Genomic DNA, 16,632 nt, shown 5'->3' with positions numbered 1-16,632 from the left:
TTTTTTTTGTCTTTTTGAGACAGGGTCTCACTATGCAGTTCAGGCTGGCCTTGAGCTCACTTTGTAGCCCAGGCTGGTCTCGAACTTGCAACCGATCCTCCTGCCTCAGCCTGTGGAGTACTGGGATTATAGGCATGTGCCACCACACCCAGCTGAAAATGCAGTATTTATGTGAAATGGAGTACTACTCTGCCATAAAGAAAGATAAACTTGAGACATTTTTGGTAAAAGGATGCACCTTGAGACCATAATAATAAATATATAAATCAGACATACAAGTTTAAATACCACATTGTTTCTCTTATATGAGAAATTCAAAGTATACATAAGTAGCAAAATGGAGGATGGATATCAGGTATTAAGAAGAACTTGTTCAAATGGAAAGAGGAAGAAGAGATAGGGGAGCAGGGAAGGAAGGGAGGAAAAAGGGATTCAAAGGAAAAAAGAATTTAAAGAAAACGTGGAGGGGCTGGGGATTTAGCTCCGCGGCTCAGCGCCTGCCTGGCAAGTACAAGGTTGTGAGTTCAATTCCCCGCACCCGAAAAAAACAAAAAAAAAAAAAGTGGAAGAGCTTTCGTAAATGAGGAGAGGAAGAAGGGTGGAGGGAGGAAAGCGGAAGGGGACAAAAAGAAGAACTAAGACTTGCTATGCCTATACACAAATCCCCAGGATGAGGTGACCATCACGTACTGCACATACAGACGGAGCCCTGGGGGTTCTGTCCATTATCCATGCCCTGCCCTCAAAACCTTGTCAGGAGCAGCAGCCTGCTGTCATGGTCAAGGTCCAAAATTCCTAAGCGCCTGAGCCGTGAGAAAGGTTCTAAGGGCTCCCTCCTAGGCTGAAATTCTTCCCCCAGCTCATCTGCTTGGCACTTCAACAGCCCAGCATCAACTCAAGACTTGGCCCTTAGCCTCCCTGCCACCCGCCCCAGGAGCTGAGGACGAGAGGGAGATGCAAATCAGGCATGGCAGCACATACCTGTAATCCCAGCACTCGCGAGACTGAAGTAGAACTGCTGTGAGTTCAAGGCCAACCTGGGCTACAAAGCAAAACTCTGTCTCAAAAAGAAAGTGAGATGCAGGTGGGAGGGAACAAGGGTGCTACTAATGTTATGGCCCTGGTCGTTCATTCCTGCTAGTGGGGCCCCACTTCCTCATACCCAGCTCCCCACTCATTTCTCAAGAATCACAGCTAACTAAGAGATGCCAGCAACACAACCGGAAAGCCCAACACCCAGGGAATGCCAGTTGGCAGCTGCCAAACACACCCATCCAAGTGCCAGGTGAATCCTGTGGGGGCTGTGAGGCCTGGACCCACGTGGTTCACCCCCACTTCTTAATGCAAAAGCCAGGCCCAAATAACCATGCACCTTTCTGAGCCTCTGCCTATCACTTATTCCAGACCTGAAAGCCAGAAACCAGCTCTGTCTTTCTGTTCCCCCTCAGACCTCACATCTAAACGTTGAGCTGTTAGCTCTGCCTGTAAATAATCTCCAGAATTCAACCTATCTCTCCACTGTCACCCTGAGGCCAGCCCACCTCCGCCTCCCTGCCGGACATTCTAATTCCCTGTTGCCTGCCGCCCAAGATCCACTCACCAATACCTGAAATCAGGGCACTACCCCCAACCCCACCACTCCCGCCCCCCCCCCCCCATCTTTGTGACCTTGGCTCAAATGGCTCTGCATCTCTCACTCCACTCAGGGCACACTGGCCCTCCTGGTGTCCCTGGGACCACTGTACATGCTTTTTCCTCTGCCCAAGACACAGGCCCAGATCTTGCAGCCACCATTCCTTCATTCACCCTGGTCAGGTCTTTCTTGAGGCAAACCTCCTCAGCCCCATCTGAGCACCCAAACTACATCTGTCTTTCACTCTGTTTTCACTGCACCCACCACGCTCTGACATCACTGTACCCGGGTACAACCACACACCAAAATGATATATACACACAAGGCTTGTTTGGTGTCTGCCTTACTTTTCTCACTGCTGAGACACAATACCTGACACCCACAACCGTAAGGGGAAAGGTATACTCTGGCTCACAATTTGGAGAGATTTCAGTTCATAGTCTCAACTGGCTCCAAGGCAGGGCAGCATGGCAGAGGGGCATCACAGAGAAGAGACAGCTCATGGCATGGCAATGGAAGCAGAGAGAAATTCAGTGGGGAAGGAAGGAGAGAGACTCTTCCAGGCTATGGCCCCAGTGACCCATTCTTCTCCATCCAAGTGTTATCCCCCAACATCACACTTGGTTATAAACTCATCAAGTAACTAATCCACCCACGGGTGTCATGCCCCCAGGATCAAATCACTGCCCCAAAGCCCCACCTAGGAGCGCATGAGGTGTGGGGTGGGGGGGACATGCAGATATAAACCACAACAGCACCTGTCCTCCCTGCTCCAGTCAGGAGCTTTCTTCTGTTCACCTCTGTTCCACAAGCACTTAACAATGGACATTCAAATATTTGTTCAATAAACCACAAGACAACCTAACAGTACCGCGGTGGGTACAGTGAAAACAGAGTGAAAGACAGATATAGTGTGGGTGCTCAGATGGGGCTGAGGAGGTTTGGCTGAAGGAAGACCTGACCAGGGTGAGAGAATTTGCTTGTCCCTGTTCACAGGTGCTTTCTGGTTGCTCCCATCATGATAAACCTACGGGTCTCACCCATGAGAGCCGGAGCTCCCGAAGAGCACAGGGCCCTCCCCTGCTCACCATACCCTGAGACTGAAGCTTCCAGAGGGCAGGGGCCCCAGCTTCCAAAATGGTACCTCCTTTAACTGTGAGACTCGGCTCGGGTCTCTGAGCTAAGAATCCCATTAACTTCCCTGGGAAAAGATGCCCAACCAGACGTGGAAAGGGCACAGCCTGGGAAGCAGAAGAGATGGGGCACTGGTCCTGAGCCCATCATTTGGTCCTGAAAGCTACCAATCTTAAAACCATTCCCAACTACAGCCACCTGGTTGGTATTTACTGTGTGCTGCACACTACACTAAGCATTCAACACACCAAATTACATCTTAATTTTTTAAACCACCTGGTAAGGTCAAGATGACAGGCAGACCCTGAAGGTGGCCACGCACAGACTGGGGGCCAGGCTGCCTGGGCTTAAGCACCAGCCCAGCACTAACTGCGAGATCTCAGGTAAGTTAGGTAATCTCTCTATGCTGTGTTTGCTCACTGTTGTGGGTCAGATTTAGAATGTCCCCTAGAAGTCTCATGTGTTCAGAGGCGGGGCTTTTGGAAGATGCCTGGATCATGGGGCACTGTACCCATCAGCTGGTTCATACACTAATGAATTAATGGCTGAAGGTACTGTTAGGAGGTGGGGCCCGGTTGGAAGAGGTGGGTGACTGGGGTCTGACCTGGAAGGGTGCATCTCCTCCCAGGATCCTCCCTTCTTTCGCTGCTTCTGGCTGTCATGGTGTGAGCAGCTCTCCACTGCCAGGCCTCTCTGACATGCTGTTTCTGCCTTGGAGTCGGCTGTCTACAGACTGAACTGTGAGCCAAAATAAACCTCTCCTCCTTTAAGTTGTGGGTGTCACGCATAAGTCTCAGGGAAGAGAAAGTGACTACAACACTCACCTACTCTATAAAGTGGTGTAGCGGATGTCCCTTCTCATAGAACCACTATGAGTACTTATCAGATTATGCAAGAACACCCAGAATAGGGCCTGGCACACTCATTTTAGGAGCTGTAGATGCTGAGGTCCATTCTTACCTCCAAGAACTTCCCTGGGGAAGTCACATATTTCTTCAGTAAGCAGGAGAACGAAGATGCGAACTCAGGCTCCCTGCCTCCAGTGCCCCAGACTTTGATCATTCATTATACTGCTTCCTTCTGCGAGTGCAGCATTTGCCCTGGGGCCCCAACACTCCCACGTTCCTGCCCCACTGAAGAATCCAAAATCACCTCTTTATTTCTCTAGAGTGTGCGGCGGGGATAGGGTGTATAAGGAGAACAATTACATCCTATTTCCCATACTCTCTAACTGAAATGTAGCGTGCCTTCTAATAATGAATTTTGCAATACTAACAGTAGATTACCAATACCTGGAACTTTGTCACCAAGAGAAACCAGACATGTTCATATGGAATTACACTCGTTGCAGATGTCAACAACATGCATACTCATCACTACTTTGAACTGTGAAGTTATTAGGCCACCGCTAAGTCATGTTATTGAATATGGTAATAAAGTACATGCTTCTTTAGCAAATGTTTTAATACACTGATGAATACAGTTCCATCTCCTTGGTGCACTTTGTAGAAACCTTGCTCTGAGAAGAGGCCTATGAGCTTCACCAGATGCCAAAGGGGTCCTTGGCACCAAATGGATGAAAACACCCATCTAGAGAGAGAAGGCAGAGCCAGGCGTGGTGGCATATGCCTGTAATCCCAGCACTCGGGAGGCTGAGGCAGGAAGATCACTGAGAGCTCAAGGCCAGCTTAGGGTATATAGTGAGTTCAAGGCCAGTCTGAACTTACATAGTGAGCCCTTGTCTCAAAAAAAAAATACATGCATGCAGAAAGCAACCAGCTCAGCAAGCCAGCTCCTCCCCACCCTGCCCTGCACAGCACTCAGGCTGAAAGCTTTGCTCTCAGGCTCTGCTTCTATTTCCCACTCAGGGTCTCACAGTGAACAGCAAGTTGACCAAAGGTTCTCAGACTCCCCAGTGTCATGCCTCAGTGCTCAGGCTGGCCCTCAAATACCCTGTATACCAACGAAGGTGACTCCAGAGAAACATAAACAACCAGGGCACCTGCTAGACGGAGAGAGCAGGAGCTTGTTTTGACTCTGCTCCCAGCACCACAAACTCCAACTTCCCTCAGCGGGTCCTCATCTGTGCCTCACGTGCTACGGTTGCACCCACCATGTCTGCTGCTTCCTTCTTCTGGCTGCCGCCACCACACACAGCCTCTTTAAAAGGAGGCTCAAACACAGCCAATGAAGAGCCAGCTCCACGTGGGATACGAGCAGTCTGCAAAACCGACAGCTAGAGGAGTAAAACCCCACTCAGCAGCAAAGGGCATCTGGACATCCTTAGTAGACATGACTGTGCTGCTCCATGGACAGGTTGAGAATCTTCAAGGTAAAGTAAGGCACCAACATGAAGGACACGAAAAATATTGACACAGTTCTCCTACCCCAGCTTCACGCCCCCGCAGGTTTCCCGTAGAGACTGTAGAGCTGCAGAGTGCAGAAAGTGCATGCTTCGAAAAGCTGATATTAGTAGAGCACAGTGGCACAGGCCTGTAATCCCAGCTCCCTAGGAGGATAAGGCAAAAGGACTACAAGTTCCAGGTTTGCCTTAGTAATTTAGCCAGACCCTGTGTCAAAAATAAAATTAAAAATGCCAGGCATGGTGGTGCATGCCTGTGATCCCAGCACTTGGGAGGCTGAGGCAGGAGCATCATTGCAAGTTTGAGACCAGCCTTGGCTATAAAGTGAGCCCAAGGCCAGCCTGAACTGCATAACAAGACCCTGTTTCAAAAAGACAAAAAATAAAATAAAATAAAATAAAATAAAAAGGACTGGGGATGCAGCTCAGGGGCAGAGCACCTGCCTACCATATATGAGACCTAGGGTTCAAACCCCAGTACGGGGGGGGGGGGGGGGAGACAAAAATGGAGAAATTGGGAAACATACCAAAACACCTGCCTGTAACCTGCCCCAGACTGCTACTCCTGGCCAGTGATCAGCCATTACGTGCAGCCCTGGACAGATGAAATCATTTGCCCTCAAAGGTTTGCAGGCTTCCATGACTAGTGTTATGGACATAAAACAGAAGGATTTTTAATTTAAAAGTCATCACCAAATTGAAAAATGAGGCTAAGAATCACCCCTTCTGTCAGTCCCGAGTGAGCTACCCCAGGCTGCCATGGCAGAATAGCCAGTTGAGAGAAAAAGCTCTTCCCTATGTAGGGATTTTGGCTGGTAGAGATAAAAAGACAGAATGGGAGACCCAGGTGACAATGTCAATGGACACCAAAATCACTGGGAAACGGTTGGTGAGGAACTTCTAAATGTCTGGATGGCACTAGCAGCCCAGCCCCACTGCCTACCCTCAGCCTCTTCCGGGTGATGCAGGGAGTCACCCAGCCCACCTGCAAAGGCCTTGTGCCAGGAGAATTAGGATAAGGGCATCAGGAGAATGTCCAGGGCCACAGTGTGTGACATCCTCAAGGACACACTGCCCAGTTCCCCCACCAGGTAATGAAACAAAGAGGGAGGAGACTGGTATAGTAAGTCCACACCATGAAACATAACAACCAGGTACCTCCTTGGTACCTGACTCAAACCACCCATGCAGAGAGATTTTTCTTATCTCGGAAATTTGTATATGGACCAGAGACTGGATAATTATCAAGGAACTGCTAATCGTATGTGACAAAGGCATTAGGTTATGCTGGAGACGGAAAGTGAGCATACTGAGGCATTTAGGGGACCCTGACTCATTCGCTCTCTTCATGGTCCCATCAGGGACCAACATGGGCTAAACTTAGGTGCCAGGAGGTTGTGGGTCAGCCTCAGGCCATCACAGGCCTGTTCTCCTTGTCTGTGACTGTACCCTACTCCTGCTCTGTCCCGTAGTCCCCGAGCCTTGTGCTCACTTGTGAGCTCCTCAGCCCATCCACTTATCACCCCAGCGCCGTGAGAACCCCACAACCCAGCCGGACACCCACAGTGCCAGCACTGTTCCTCTTAGAACAGGAACTCACCAGTGAACTCCCACCCAGCCAGAGGCAGCCTCACTCAAGCCTCCACTTTCCCATTCCCCAAGTACTTGCCAGGAACAAGAACAGAACATCCTTGTGGCACTTACATCTCAGCAGAGAAATAAGCCACACAAATAAAGAGTGCTGACACTATAAGAACACAGAGTGCATAGGAAAATTAAAAAAAGTGGCAAGATTTTTTTTTTGAGACAGGGTCTTGCTATGTTGTCTTGGCTGGTCTTGAGCTCCTAGCTCAAGTGACCCTCCTATCTCTCCCTCCTGAGTAGCTGGGACTGCAGGCATGCACCACTGTACCTGGCTCAGGGACTCTGCTTCATAAAAACGCAGCCGCAACCAACAGTCCAGAGCAGAAGTTAAAAAAAATCTTCAACTACGACAGGAACAGTGGGAAGGTAGGAGGGTCAAGCGGCTTCCTCCAGTACCCTTCTCGGTGACCCCTTGGCCACATTGTGGTCAAGCCTCTCCACCCTGGACTCTCACTGCTGTTGACAGTAGTGTCTGATATTCACCTTTCATCCCTCACAATCTGCAACAGGGCCTGAGAAACGGAACCTGGTTGACATGGCATCGTGGGGGTGTAGTCACAGCTATTTTAAAAGGTGGAGGCCGGAGGATCATTTGAGCCCAGGAGTTCAATATCAGCCAGGGCAATACAGCCAGACTCCATTTCAAAAATTAACAGCTTTTCTTTCCGTGCTGATTGTGCGCCTGCAAGCATGGTGAACGTTCCTAAAACCCAGCGAACTTTCTGTAATATGGCAAGCATCAACCCCACAAAGTGACACAGTACAAGAAAGGCAAGGATTCTCTCTATGCCCAGGGAAAGCCACGTTACGACAGGAAGCAGAATGGCTATGGCGGACAGACCAAGCAGATTTTCCGGAAAAAGGCCAAAACTACAAAGAATATTGTGCTGAGGCTTGAGTGTGTTGAGCCTAATTGCAGATCTAAGAGAGTGCTGGCTATTAAGAGATGCAAGCATTTTGAACTGGGAGGAGATAAGAAAAGAAAGGGCCAAGTGATCCAGTTTTAACATTCATGTTTTGTTTTATTATAAAGACAATAAAATCTTGCCATGTTCACTTAAAAAAAAAAAAATTAACAAAGCTGGGCATGGTGGTACATGCTTGTAATCCCAGAACTCGGGAGGCTGCAGCAAGAGGATCGCTGTAAGTTCAAGGCCAACAGGCTACATAGTGCATTTCAGGCGAGCCTCAATTATATAGGGAGACCCTGTCTCAAAAAAAAAAAAAAAAGGGGGGCTGGATATAGCTCTGTGGCACAGCACCTGCCTGGCAAGCATAAGGTCCTGAGCTTGATTCCCAGCACCAAAAATAAACAAATAAAAATAAATAAATAACAAATAAACAATACTTTCTACAACCTGCTGGGTAAACAAAACCAATGGCAGGACTCAACTTCAGTCTCTGCCTGCTAGCCCACGTCTCCCAAGACCCACAATACCCAACTACCCTTTGATTTGGTATCTACTGTAAAACAGCAAGCCAAGCACGATCACAGGACAGGATACAGCCTCTTATCAGGCCCAAAGACAATCCGTATCACCTCCTCTGGCACCACGCCATGCCTGGCTCAGCCAGCCTTCAGAAGGAGCCCAAACGTCATTCACTAGCTACCCATGCCTCCACAAACACAGCTCGCCCGGCTCACTTCATGGCCAGCCTCCCTCCCTTCCTGAGCACACACGTCTCCTCTAATCCTCACCCTACTGCTGTAAGCTCCAAAGATCTGTCACTGTCAGCTTGCCTCAGTAGACGCCAGGGGCCCACGCTCACCGGCATGAGAAAAAGCCATAAAAATGCCAGGAGGCAAGTCTAACCACCACAGAGAGCAGCGCGAAGTATGCAGGACTGATAGCACAATGCAGAGGGAAAAGCAATGGGCTCAGAGGTCAGGAGTCTGGCTGCCACTAACAAGCCATGTGACTGTGGACAGGTCATTTTACCTCCAGAGACCCTGCTCTCCTCATCTGTGAAAATGGGGGTCACTCTGCTGCCCGCAGGGAAGAACGAAATGAGGTGATGCTGGGAAAGCACTCTGGAAAGTAGGCCAAGCCACACATAAAGATTTGGGTCTATTGTCTATCAAAGGCCTTTTATAGGCTGTCATCAGCCCCGTGGGAACAAGGTAGCCAGGACCAAACAGCGATGACCCTACCTAGGAAGAAGGAGAGAACCAGCAAGATGACCTCTCCCAGGGGATCTTCAGTAGCCAGGGAAGAAGGAAGGAATTCTGCATAACCCACCCCCTCCTCAGAGTGTGCCTAACCTCACATTCACCCCAACAGAAGGCCTGAGTCAGGGAGGACAGAACTAAGTAGTGGCCGTCTCCGCCTCCATGGAGTTCAGGCTCCATTGTAGGTGGAGACAAACAATAAACATCCCTGTGTGGGAAAGTGAGGCCCAGCTCAGGGACAGAACTGCAGGTTGAAAATGATGTATCTGGACAAAGGTGGGGGACACACACAATGCACTTGCTTGTAAACGCATGACACAACTTTGGAATAAACACTAGACTTTCTAATGTTGCTTGACTTTGAAGACAGACTCAAGGTCAGGGCAAGGTGCGTCCTTCTATCCCTTTAGAACTGTGAACCACAGGAATGAACCAAAAATAAATAAGAAATAAAGCCCTGCTGTTTCACTTGAGAGAAGAACAAAGAAAACTAAGCAAGGCTCCCCCATACCCCTCCCAGGCCAGTCCCACCCAACACCTCCCCTCCTGGAGGAGCCCTGCCGCCTCCAGGAAGCCTCCCATGGCTGCTGTAACCCATGGGCTTTCCTTTCTCCAGACTTGCTCCTTCTGACTTTTACAGGATGCTCTGTGGGGTACCTATCCTTCCTATGTAAATCTTGCCTGAAACATATTTCTATCCATCCAGGTAAAGGTCTATCCATGTTTTTCTGTTTCCTCCTCAGCAGTAGCTTAAAGACAGTGGTTGCCCAGTCATGGATTCCCGGCTGTTGAACAAAAGAAAAAAATAACTGCAAATGACTGTGAAGGGGAAACCAGTCAGCTAGGCGTGTTCTGTCAGGAAAAGGGAACGGGTGACATTTGGGAGAAGGTCAGGAAGTCTCCTATGTCTGATGGCTCTGAGCAGTGGGATGGGAAGACCTAGAGCTTTCTAGGCCTCACCCCGTCCTAGAGACACCTGATGGCAGGCAACACCTCAGTGCCTGCAACATACATGCCTGGCCTATAAATTTGGGCTCTCCTGGAAGAAACAGGTCACACTTAGAGCCCCCAGGTTAACCCCTGACCTGCAGCAGGAAGGAAGAGGAGGCTTCAGCAGGGCACCCAGCCCTGACAAAGTGGACTCATGGGAGAAGATGGAGATGGACCGTAAGAGCACAGACTAAGCCCAGACTGCCTCCATTCACAACATGACTATGCTGTGTGCCTTTAGGAAAGTCACTTCACCTCTCTGTCCCACGGTTTCTTCAACTGCTCAACACAGTAATAGCACCTATATACCTCAAGGCCTTGCAGTAAGCTAGTGGAAGTCAAACATCTAGAAAGGGCTTAATAAAAAGATATACTAGTCCAGTGTGGCGAACCTTTTAGAGATGAGAGTCCAAACTGCGACCCCCCGGCAAAAAAAAACAAACTGCAACCCAAAACCCACTTATTTATTGCACTGCAATTAAACCTGAATACTGAAGTTTTAGTTAAGAAAGAACAACTCATACATTAACATCTTTTGTCTTAAAACAAAAACAACACATGTACTATAGGTTTTCCACCTACAATAATAATAATAATAATAATAATAATAATAATAATAATAATGCACCATAACAGGTATGGGAATTCCGAAGGCGGGAATGGTAGACAGGCTCCCTGGTGGACCCCTACAGTCTCAGGCACATGTCCTCTCCTCAGAGAGGCTGCCTTGACCACAGGCGACCTCAGGGGCCCTGTTTTCTCTAACATCTCCAGGGCTCCCTATGGCACTTCCTTCAAATATAGGGATGTCCACATCCTCCCCTCCTCTGGAATCACACCCCACAGTGACCCCTCCTGGCCTTTGTCCAGGCACTTCGGTCCCCTCCCCTCTCCCCGCAGCAGTGCCCATGTCTCAGTGAAGCCCCACAGGAACTTCAGAAACCCTGGGACGCGCACAGGCCTCCAAACACCATCTCTTCTTTCCCTAAACCCTGGCAGCTCTGCAGGCTGCCAGGGTTTAATAGGAACCACAAAGAGCCACACCTTCCACTAACTGCTGAGTAGCTGAGACCTTGTCGTCTGCTCTCCCTCCCCAAGCCTCAGTTGCTACATGCGAAGCTGTCTTCTCACTCTGACACTGGAATTCCCTGAGCAAGGGCTGTGCTTCCCCTCCCAGGTGAACCGAAGGTCAAGGTGTCCCCGACAACCTCCCCCAACCCCCGTGGCTTCCCCACTCAGATCCCCTGTTCACTGCAGGCTGGGAGAGTCCTGGCCCAGCCCTACACAGTCTCCATGTGCCCTGCCAAGTCCCCTCTCCTTCCTGAAGAAACAACCACAGCCCTGCTCAGAAAGAACAAGGTCACCAGATTCCCCCATAGGACTGCCGGGAGCACAGAGGACTCCTGCTGGGGACACATTTTTATCACTTGTGACAGAGAAGGGATACGCATTCTACAGAGGGAAAAGAAGAAGAAAAAGAGGACTGATTTCCACAGAGCAACCACAGCTCCTGACATTGTGTTAATCATCTGTTCCAGCTCGGGGTGGGACGGGCAAGGGAAACATCTGGACAAAGCCAGACCAGAGGCTTAGCAGCAAGGCAAGTCACATCACCAGGGCGGCAGCAATAACAAGAGGGGTGGGCAGCTGCTGTCGGGAGAGAAGGGCAGCCCTCAAGGTTGCCGGGAATGGCAGCTCTGCTGAGTTGCACCTCATGCCCAGCTGCCCACAGGGAGAGGGAAGCAGGCCAGAGATGGGGCTGACACAGGCCCAGGGCTCTGGGCCAGGGGCAGATGTAAAAGGAAGAGGAAGCCACTGTTCCATGAGGAGCTGCTCAGACCGACTGAAGAGTCACACTTCCTCCCCGCCCCACTCCCCCAGACACTGCTGCTCCAGCAATCCCAAATAAAAATGGCCCCAGGACCAAAAGACGGTCCCTTTGTGTCCTTATGACTGGTTCCTAAGGCAGCCACACCCCTCCCCAGCAGCCCTAGAGGCCGGGACTCCAGGCCAGGGGTTGGAGCAGGAGCCAAATCCAGAGACTGTCTAAAGAACAAGGTCACACCTTGGCATCAAGGGACAAAAGGCTATGGGGTCATGCGTCACCTGCCCACCACAGTTACATGCAGGTCTCCTGGAAGCTAAAGGATGGGAAGAATCCCCTAAAGACACCCCACCCCACACCACCAGGATGGGAAGAATCCCCTAAAGACACCCCACCCCACACCACCACACCACCCCCCACCCCACCCCAGGCACCCTTTGGCTAATGAGCTGCCTTTCCCCTCAGGTGCTTCCCAGGGCCCCAAAACAACTCTTTAAAGAGGGCTCAGAATGTTATGATCAGTCAGGCAGAAGAACTAGTCCTAAACCTGTGTCCTCCAAAGCCACACCCCTCCGGTGCTTCCCTCTCCCCCAAAAAACCATAACGGCACAGTCTGGGCAGGGGCTGACAGTGCTTTTTAAGGAACACAATTAGCATGGTCTTTGTGATGAAAAAAGGCAACTGGTCCCAACCCTAATGGAAGCCACAGCTTCAGCTTTTCCAAGTCATCAGCTTCTAGCCACTAATCCAGTAGGATTCTGTACTCCAGGCTTTACAAGTTGGGACCACTTCACTCCTTAACAGGTTGAGGGAGAAGGCAGATATAGGGCTCCACAAAGCAGGGTTGTTCCCTTCCTCCCTTCAAACACACGCAGATCAGCCCTCCCAGAAGGCCAAGAACAGGGCTTCCCTACCCAAATGGCAGATTCTCTAGCTTCTCACTACAGAACCTTTGCTGCTTCTTCCACCCCACCCCTGTGTGACACAAGTTCTCGGACATTTGCCTAGGGCCGCAATCCACATCAATACCATAACAGCCAGAAGGGTCCAAATGTTCCCTCCACAGGGAACAGAGAATCATGTGTGTGTTGGGAGCCAGACAAGCACCCAGTGGAGAATCCCAGGAGGGATGTTGTTGGGAAAAGCCAGAAAGGAGTTACCAAAGAGGCAACTCAGGATTTTCAGACCCATCGGAACCCTGAAGACCCGTGTAGGGTCTCATCAAGTGTCCTTGTGTACCACATTAAATTCTGTTTTGAGAACTTTCCCTTATTATTTGGAAGCCTCCAGTGAAACCCCTCACCTTGGAGAGTGCCACCTGACTGGGACACCTAGAACTTCAGCCACCACCAGCACATGAGGCAGGGCGCCAGACTAACTCAACGTTACCACTTTGAAAGCGTCTATGTGTCTGGAACTACACTAAGGTTTTTACAGATGGTATCTTATTCAATCTGTGCAACTCACGATAACTACGAACCATGACCTTTTCAGAAATGAGGAAACAGGTTCTGTAGCCTGCCTACTAGTAATACAAAACTGGGAATAAAACCCTGTCCCCAGATTTTCCAGTACTGTGCTGTCCTGCCTTCCCCCAGGACAGCAGCAGACCCAAGCAAGACTGCCAGGGAGGAGAGCTGTAGAGCCACAGCCAAAGCTGAGCCTGGCTTTGGGACCACAGCTGTTTCCCAAGCCAACCCTGGCTCTCAAGCCTCTAGCAGCAGAGAATGACGGAGGATTGGAAAGGCGAGCTCCTTTGGTTAAGAATTCCCATAGTCCCACCACCTCCCATGTCCCAAGGGTTTCCCAGGCTCTAGGTTTTTGACTATCTCCCCTAGCAGATGAGAAGCTTTTCCACAGCAGGGGATGTCTTCTAGTCTAGCACTGTGCCAGACAATGTCACCAAAACCTCCCTCCACCGTCACTGCTGTCCACTTACCCTCTACCACACCCAGGGCCTACACTATGTACTTCACCCACATTCTCACTTCATCCCGAGCATCAACCCTGGGAAGGTATAAATTATCCCTTATTTTACAGATGAAAAATCTGAGGCTCCAAGAGTTTCCTGAACTTGCCATAAAGGTGGCAGGTTTAAGACTGGGGTCTATTGTTGCACAACTCCAGTCTCTTAACGAGGAACCTGCCCTTCCCAGTCAGGTTGTCTCTGTAACACAGGGCCACGAGGTGACAGAGGACCACCACAGGTCCTTGCTGAGGCCACCAAAGCTGGATCCTACAGTTAAACATGAACACTTCTTTCCCATCATTATCCAGAGCTAACGAAGATACAACCAGGTCTTTCCACCTGGCCCTGTCCTGACTAGACAACAGGCAGTCTCAGCAGCCTATGCCAAAGTGCCTCAGGAAATACCACCAGGAGTGGCCATTAGAGCCAGAGGAGGGGGCCAGAGCAGGGTGACATGCTGTTAGTCTGGTGAGCTAGAGTAGCACTCCAATTTCAGGACTTGTCCTCTGCCCACCCTACTAGGTGCTCCACCCCACTGCTGCCCCCTCCAGGCTCCAAAAATAACCCAGGTCAATGCATCAGAGGAAAGGCAGCCAGGTGGGTGTGGAGCAATACCAGCGGAAAAGATGACTTCTATAAAGTAAATTAAGGCTCCCATTCACATCAAGGGGCTGCACATGTCCAATTCTCCCAGATGCACTGTTCTTGGCTGCAAACAGACCCACCTGGATCTGCAGGCTGGGTCAGTTCAGGGAAGGAAGAGCTGGAGGCCAAGAACTCTGGGAGAGGGGGGGGACAAAGAAGCTCCTCCCCGCAAGCTAGAGACTTTTTTCTGTCCAGTTCCCCTTCTCTCCCTGAAACACATACCAGATACGTCACCTACCAACTGAGGCAAGGGAGCTCTGAGTGGAGGGTGAAGGACTGGGGGAAGGGGTGGAGTGACGTGGGGACAGGCAGTAAGGGCTAAGGGGACCAAGAGACCCACAGCAGAGCATTCCAGTCCACAACCACCCCCTTGGGCTCCCTGAGCCAGTAAGGAGGGAGAGGACAGAAAAGGGGAGGAAAAAACCCAAACGAGGGCCAAGCGACGCCACATGATCCCACACCCAGCAACCAAACAGCAAGTCATGAGGGAAGGCGGGGAGAAGGCCAGAGGAGGGGTGGATGGGGCCAGGTCACAGCCCTGCCTGGAACCTGCCCTTGCACTAACCCACTCCCCACCCCAAGCAGCACACAGCCAGCCAGGAAGGCCCTTCCTTATGAAAAACATTCAAGGTCAGACCCTTTTCTACCCAAATCCTGCTATCTCTTCGTGTCTGCACCAGATGCAAGGTTCATCCCTCTCCTCCAGCAAGCCTTCCTAGATTTACTCAGTGGGTACTATTCCCCCCACCAGGCCTTGGGGTGCCTCTCCCTACCTAGGGCACACCCCTGCTGCCACCCCACCCCCATCACTCCCAAGTTAACCACTGGAGTGACCCACAGCAGGTGCTGAGGACCGAGGACTGGCTTCCAGATCCCACCTAAGCCCAAACAGGAAATGGTGCTTCAAGTCTGAAGCCGTGATCTTAACACAGGGAAAACTACATGCTGCCAAAATAAATGATTGGAAAAAAAAAAAAAAAAAACCTGCTGGCTCTTCTCAGGGGATGTGACTGGGAGATGATCTATTGCTGTGAAGTAAACTGCCTCCACCCGGAGAGGGCAGGCAGGTCACTTAAAGCCTGCCTGACCTAAGTCTTTCCCTCCTTTACTTGGAAAGGTCCTCCTATTCTCCTCACACTATGGACCCTGGACACAGGATCGGGGTGAAGGGGAGGGGGGTAGCAGCTCTAGAAGGTGGAAGGCATCACAGAATAGGCAAGAGGCAGATGTCTGGAACAACCTCCAGGTTTGGTGGGGTGGCCCCAGTTCCACACTCACCCTGGAGGGTAACACCTCACTTTCCTTACCCCACAGGGAAAGGCAGCCTCTCCACTCTGGCATGGGCTAGGTTCAGAGCATTGCCTCAGGTCCCCTCCCCTTTGAGGAAAGAAGACACGCCTGGAGGCCTTAAGATTTCCCACAGCCCCAAAGCTTCAGAACCCCTCTACTAACTTTCCTTGATAGTCTATGTCTAACATTTGGTTACCACTCAAATTCCCCAGGGACCCACCTGAGCTCCAGCCCCCCAGCTGAGCCTGTCTGGGAGACTAGGAGGACACCAAAATGCTAAGAACCAACTTCTGTGTGTCGGTTTGCGGCTTGAGCACGAGACAAGGGGCTCAGAGTCCAAACCGAGGTTCGGGGTCCTGATCCCCGCCGTCCCCACCCAAAGGAACCTTCAACCGCTGCTGTGACCCCGCATCCCCTACTTACTGTGTGTGCTGGGCACGGCCTGCGCCGAAGACCTCGTCCAGCGCCACGGTGGCCTGGCCCAGAAACTTGTCGACGCCGATGAGTGAGCGGTGCATGGTGGTGAGCACCAGCTGGCAGGCGGCGGCCGAGCCCGCAGCCCAGGGCGCCGGGCCCGCGTCTGCCTCCTGCGCCCGCAGCAGGCCGTCCAGGGCGCCGGGCGGCAGCTCGAAGGAGCACTCCTCGCGCCACTCGGGGCAGCCCTGCGTCTTCTCCACCACCGACGTGCTGTACTTCTCGCGGCCCACCTGGATCACCGTGTAAGCGTCGCTGGTGCTGCCGACGCCCGAGCTCTTGCCCCGCAGCCCGCGGGCTCGCAGCACTGTCACCTGGACGTGCGTGGGCAGCCAGCGGGAGGGCCCTGAGGCCGGCTCGGCGTCCCGCACCAGGGCCATAGCGGCGGGCGAGGGTGGGCAGCACCGGGCGAAAGCGCGGGGCCCAGGTGACAAACTCGGCAGCGGCGGATGGCGCTCAGGAACCCGCTACCAGCGCCGCGCCCGCATACCCGGCC

The 16,632-nt window shown here is 51.4% G+C and overlaps 1 protein-coding gene and 1 pseudogene across 3 annotated transcripts in view; one reads left to right on the top strand and one right to left on the bottom strand.

Annotated features, from left to right (window-relative positions):
• Rab11fip5 (RAB11 family interacting protein 5 (class I)) overlaps positions 1-16,632 on the bottom strand; it is a gene marked incomplete at its 5' end in the record, with an annotated part of 37,547 nt that extends 20,915 nt beyond the window's left edge. For all 3 annotated transcript variants that reach the window (XM_005385572.2, XM_005385573.2, XM_005385574.2), the window contains 1 exon segment: positions 16,086-16,632. In XM_005385572.2, coding sequence (XP_005385629.1) covers positions 16,086-16,516 — 431 coding nt within the window.
• Positions 7,464-7,832, top strand: LOC102018943 (annotated as a pseudogene).

This window comes from Chinchilla lanigera, unplaced genomic scaffold (genome assembly GCF_000276665.1).
Source record: "Chinchilla lanigera isolate Chin_1 unplaced genomic scaffold, ChiLan1.0 scaffold00023, whole genome shotgun sequence".
Lineage (NCBI taxonomy): Eukaryota > Metazoa > Chordata > Mammalia > Rodentia > Chinchillidae > Chinchilla > Chinchilla lanigera.
This window is presented reverse-complemented; position numbering and strand designations above follow the sequence as displayed.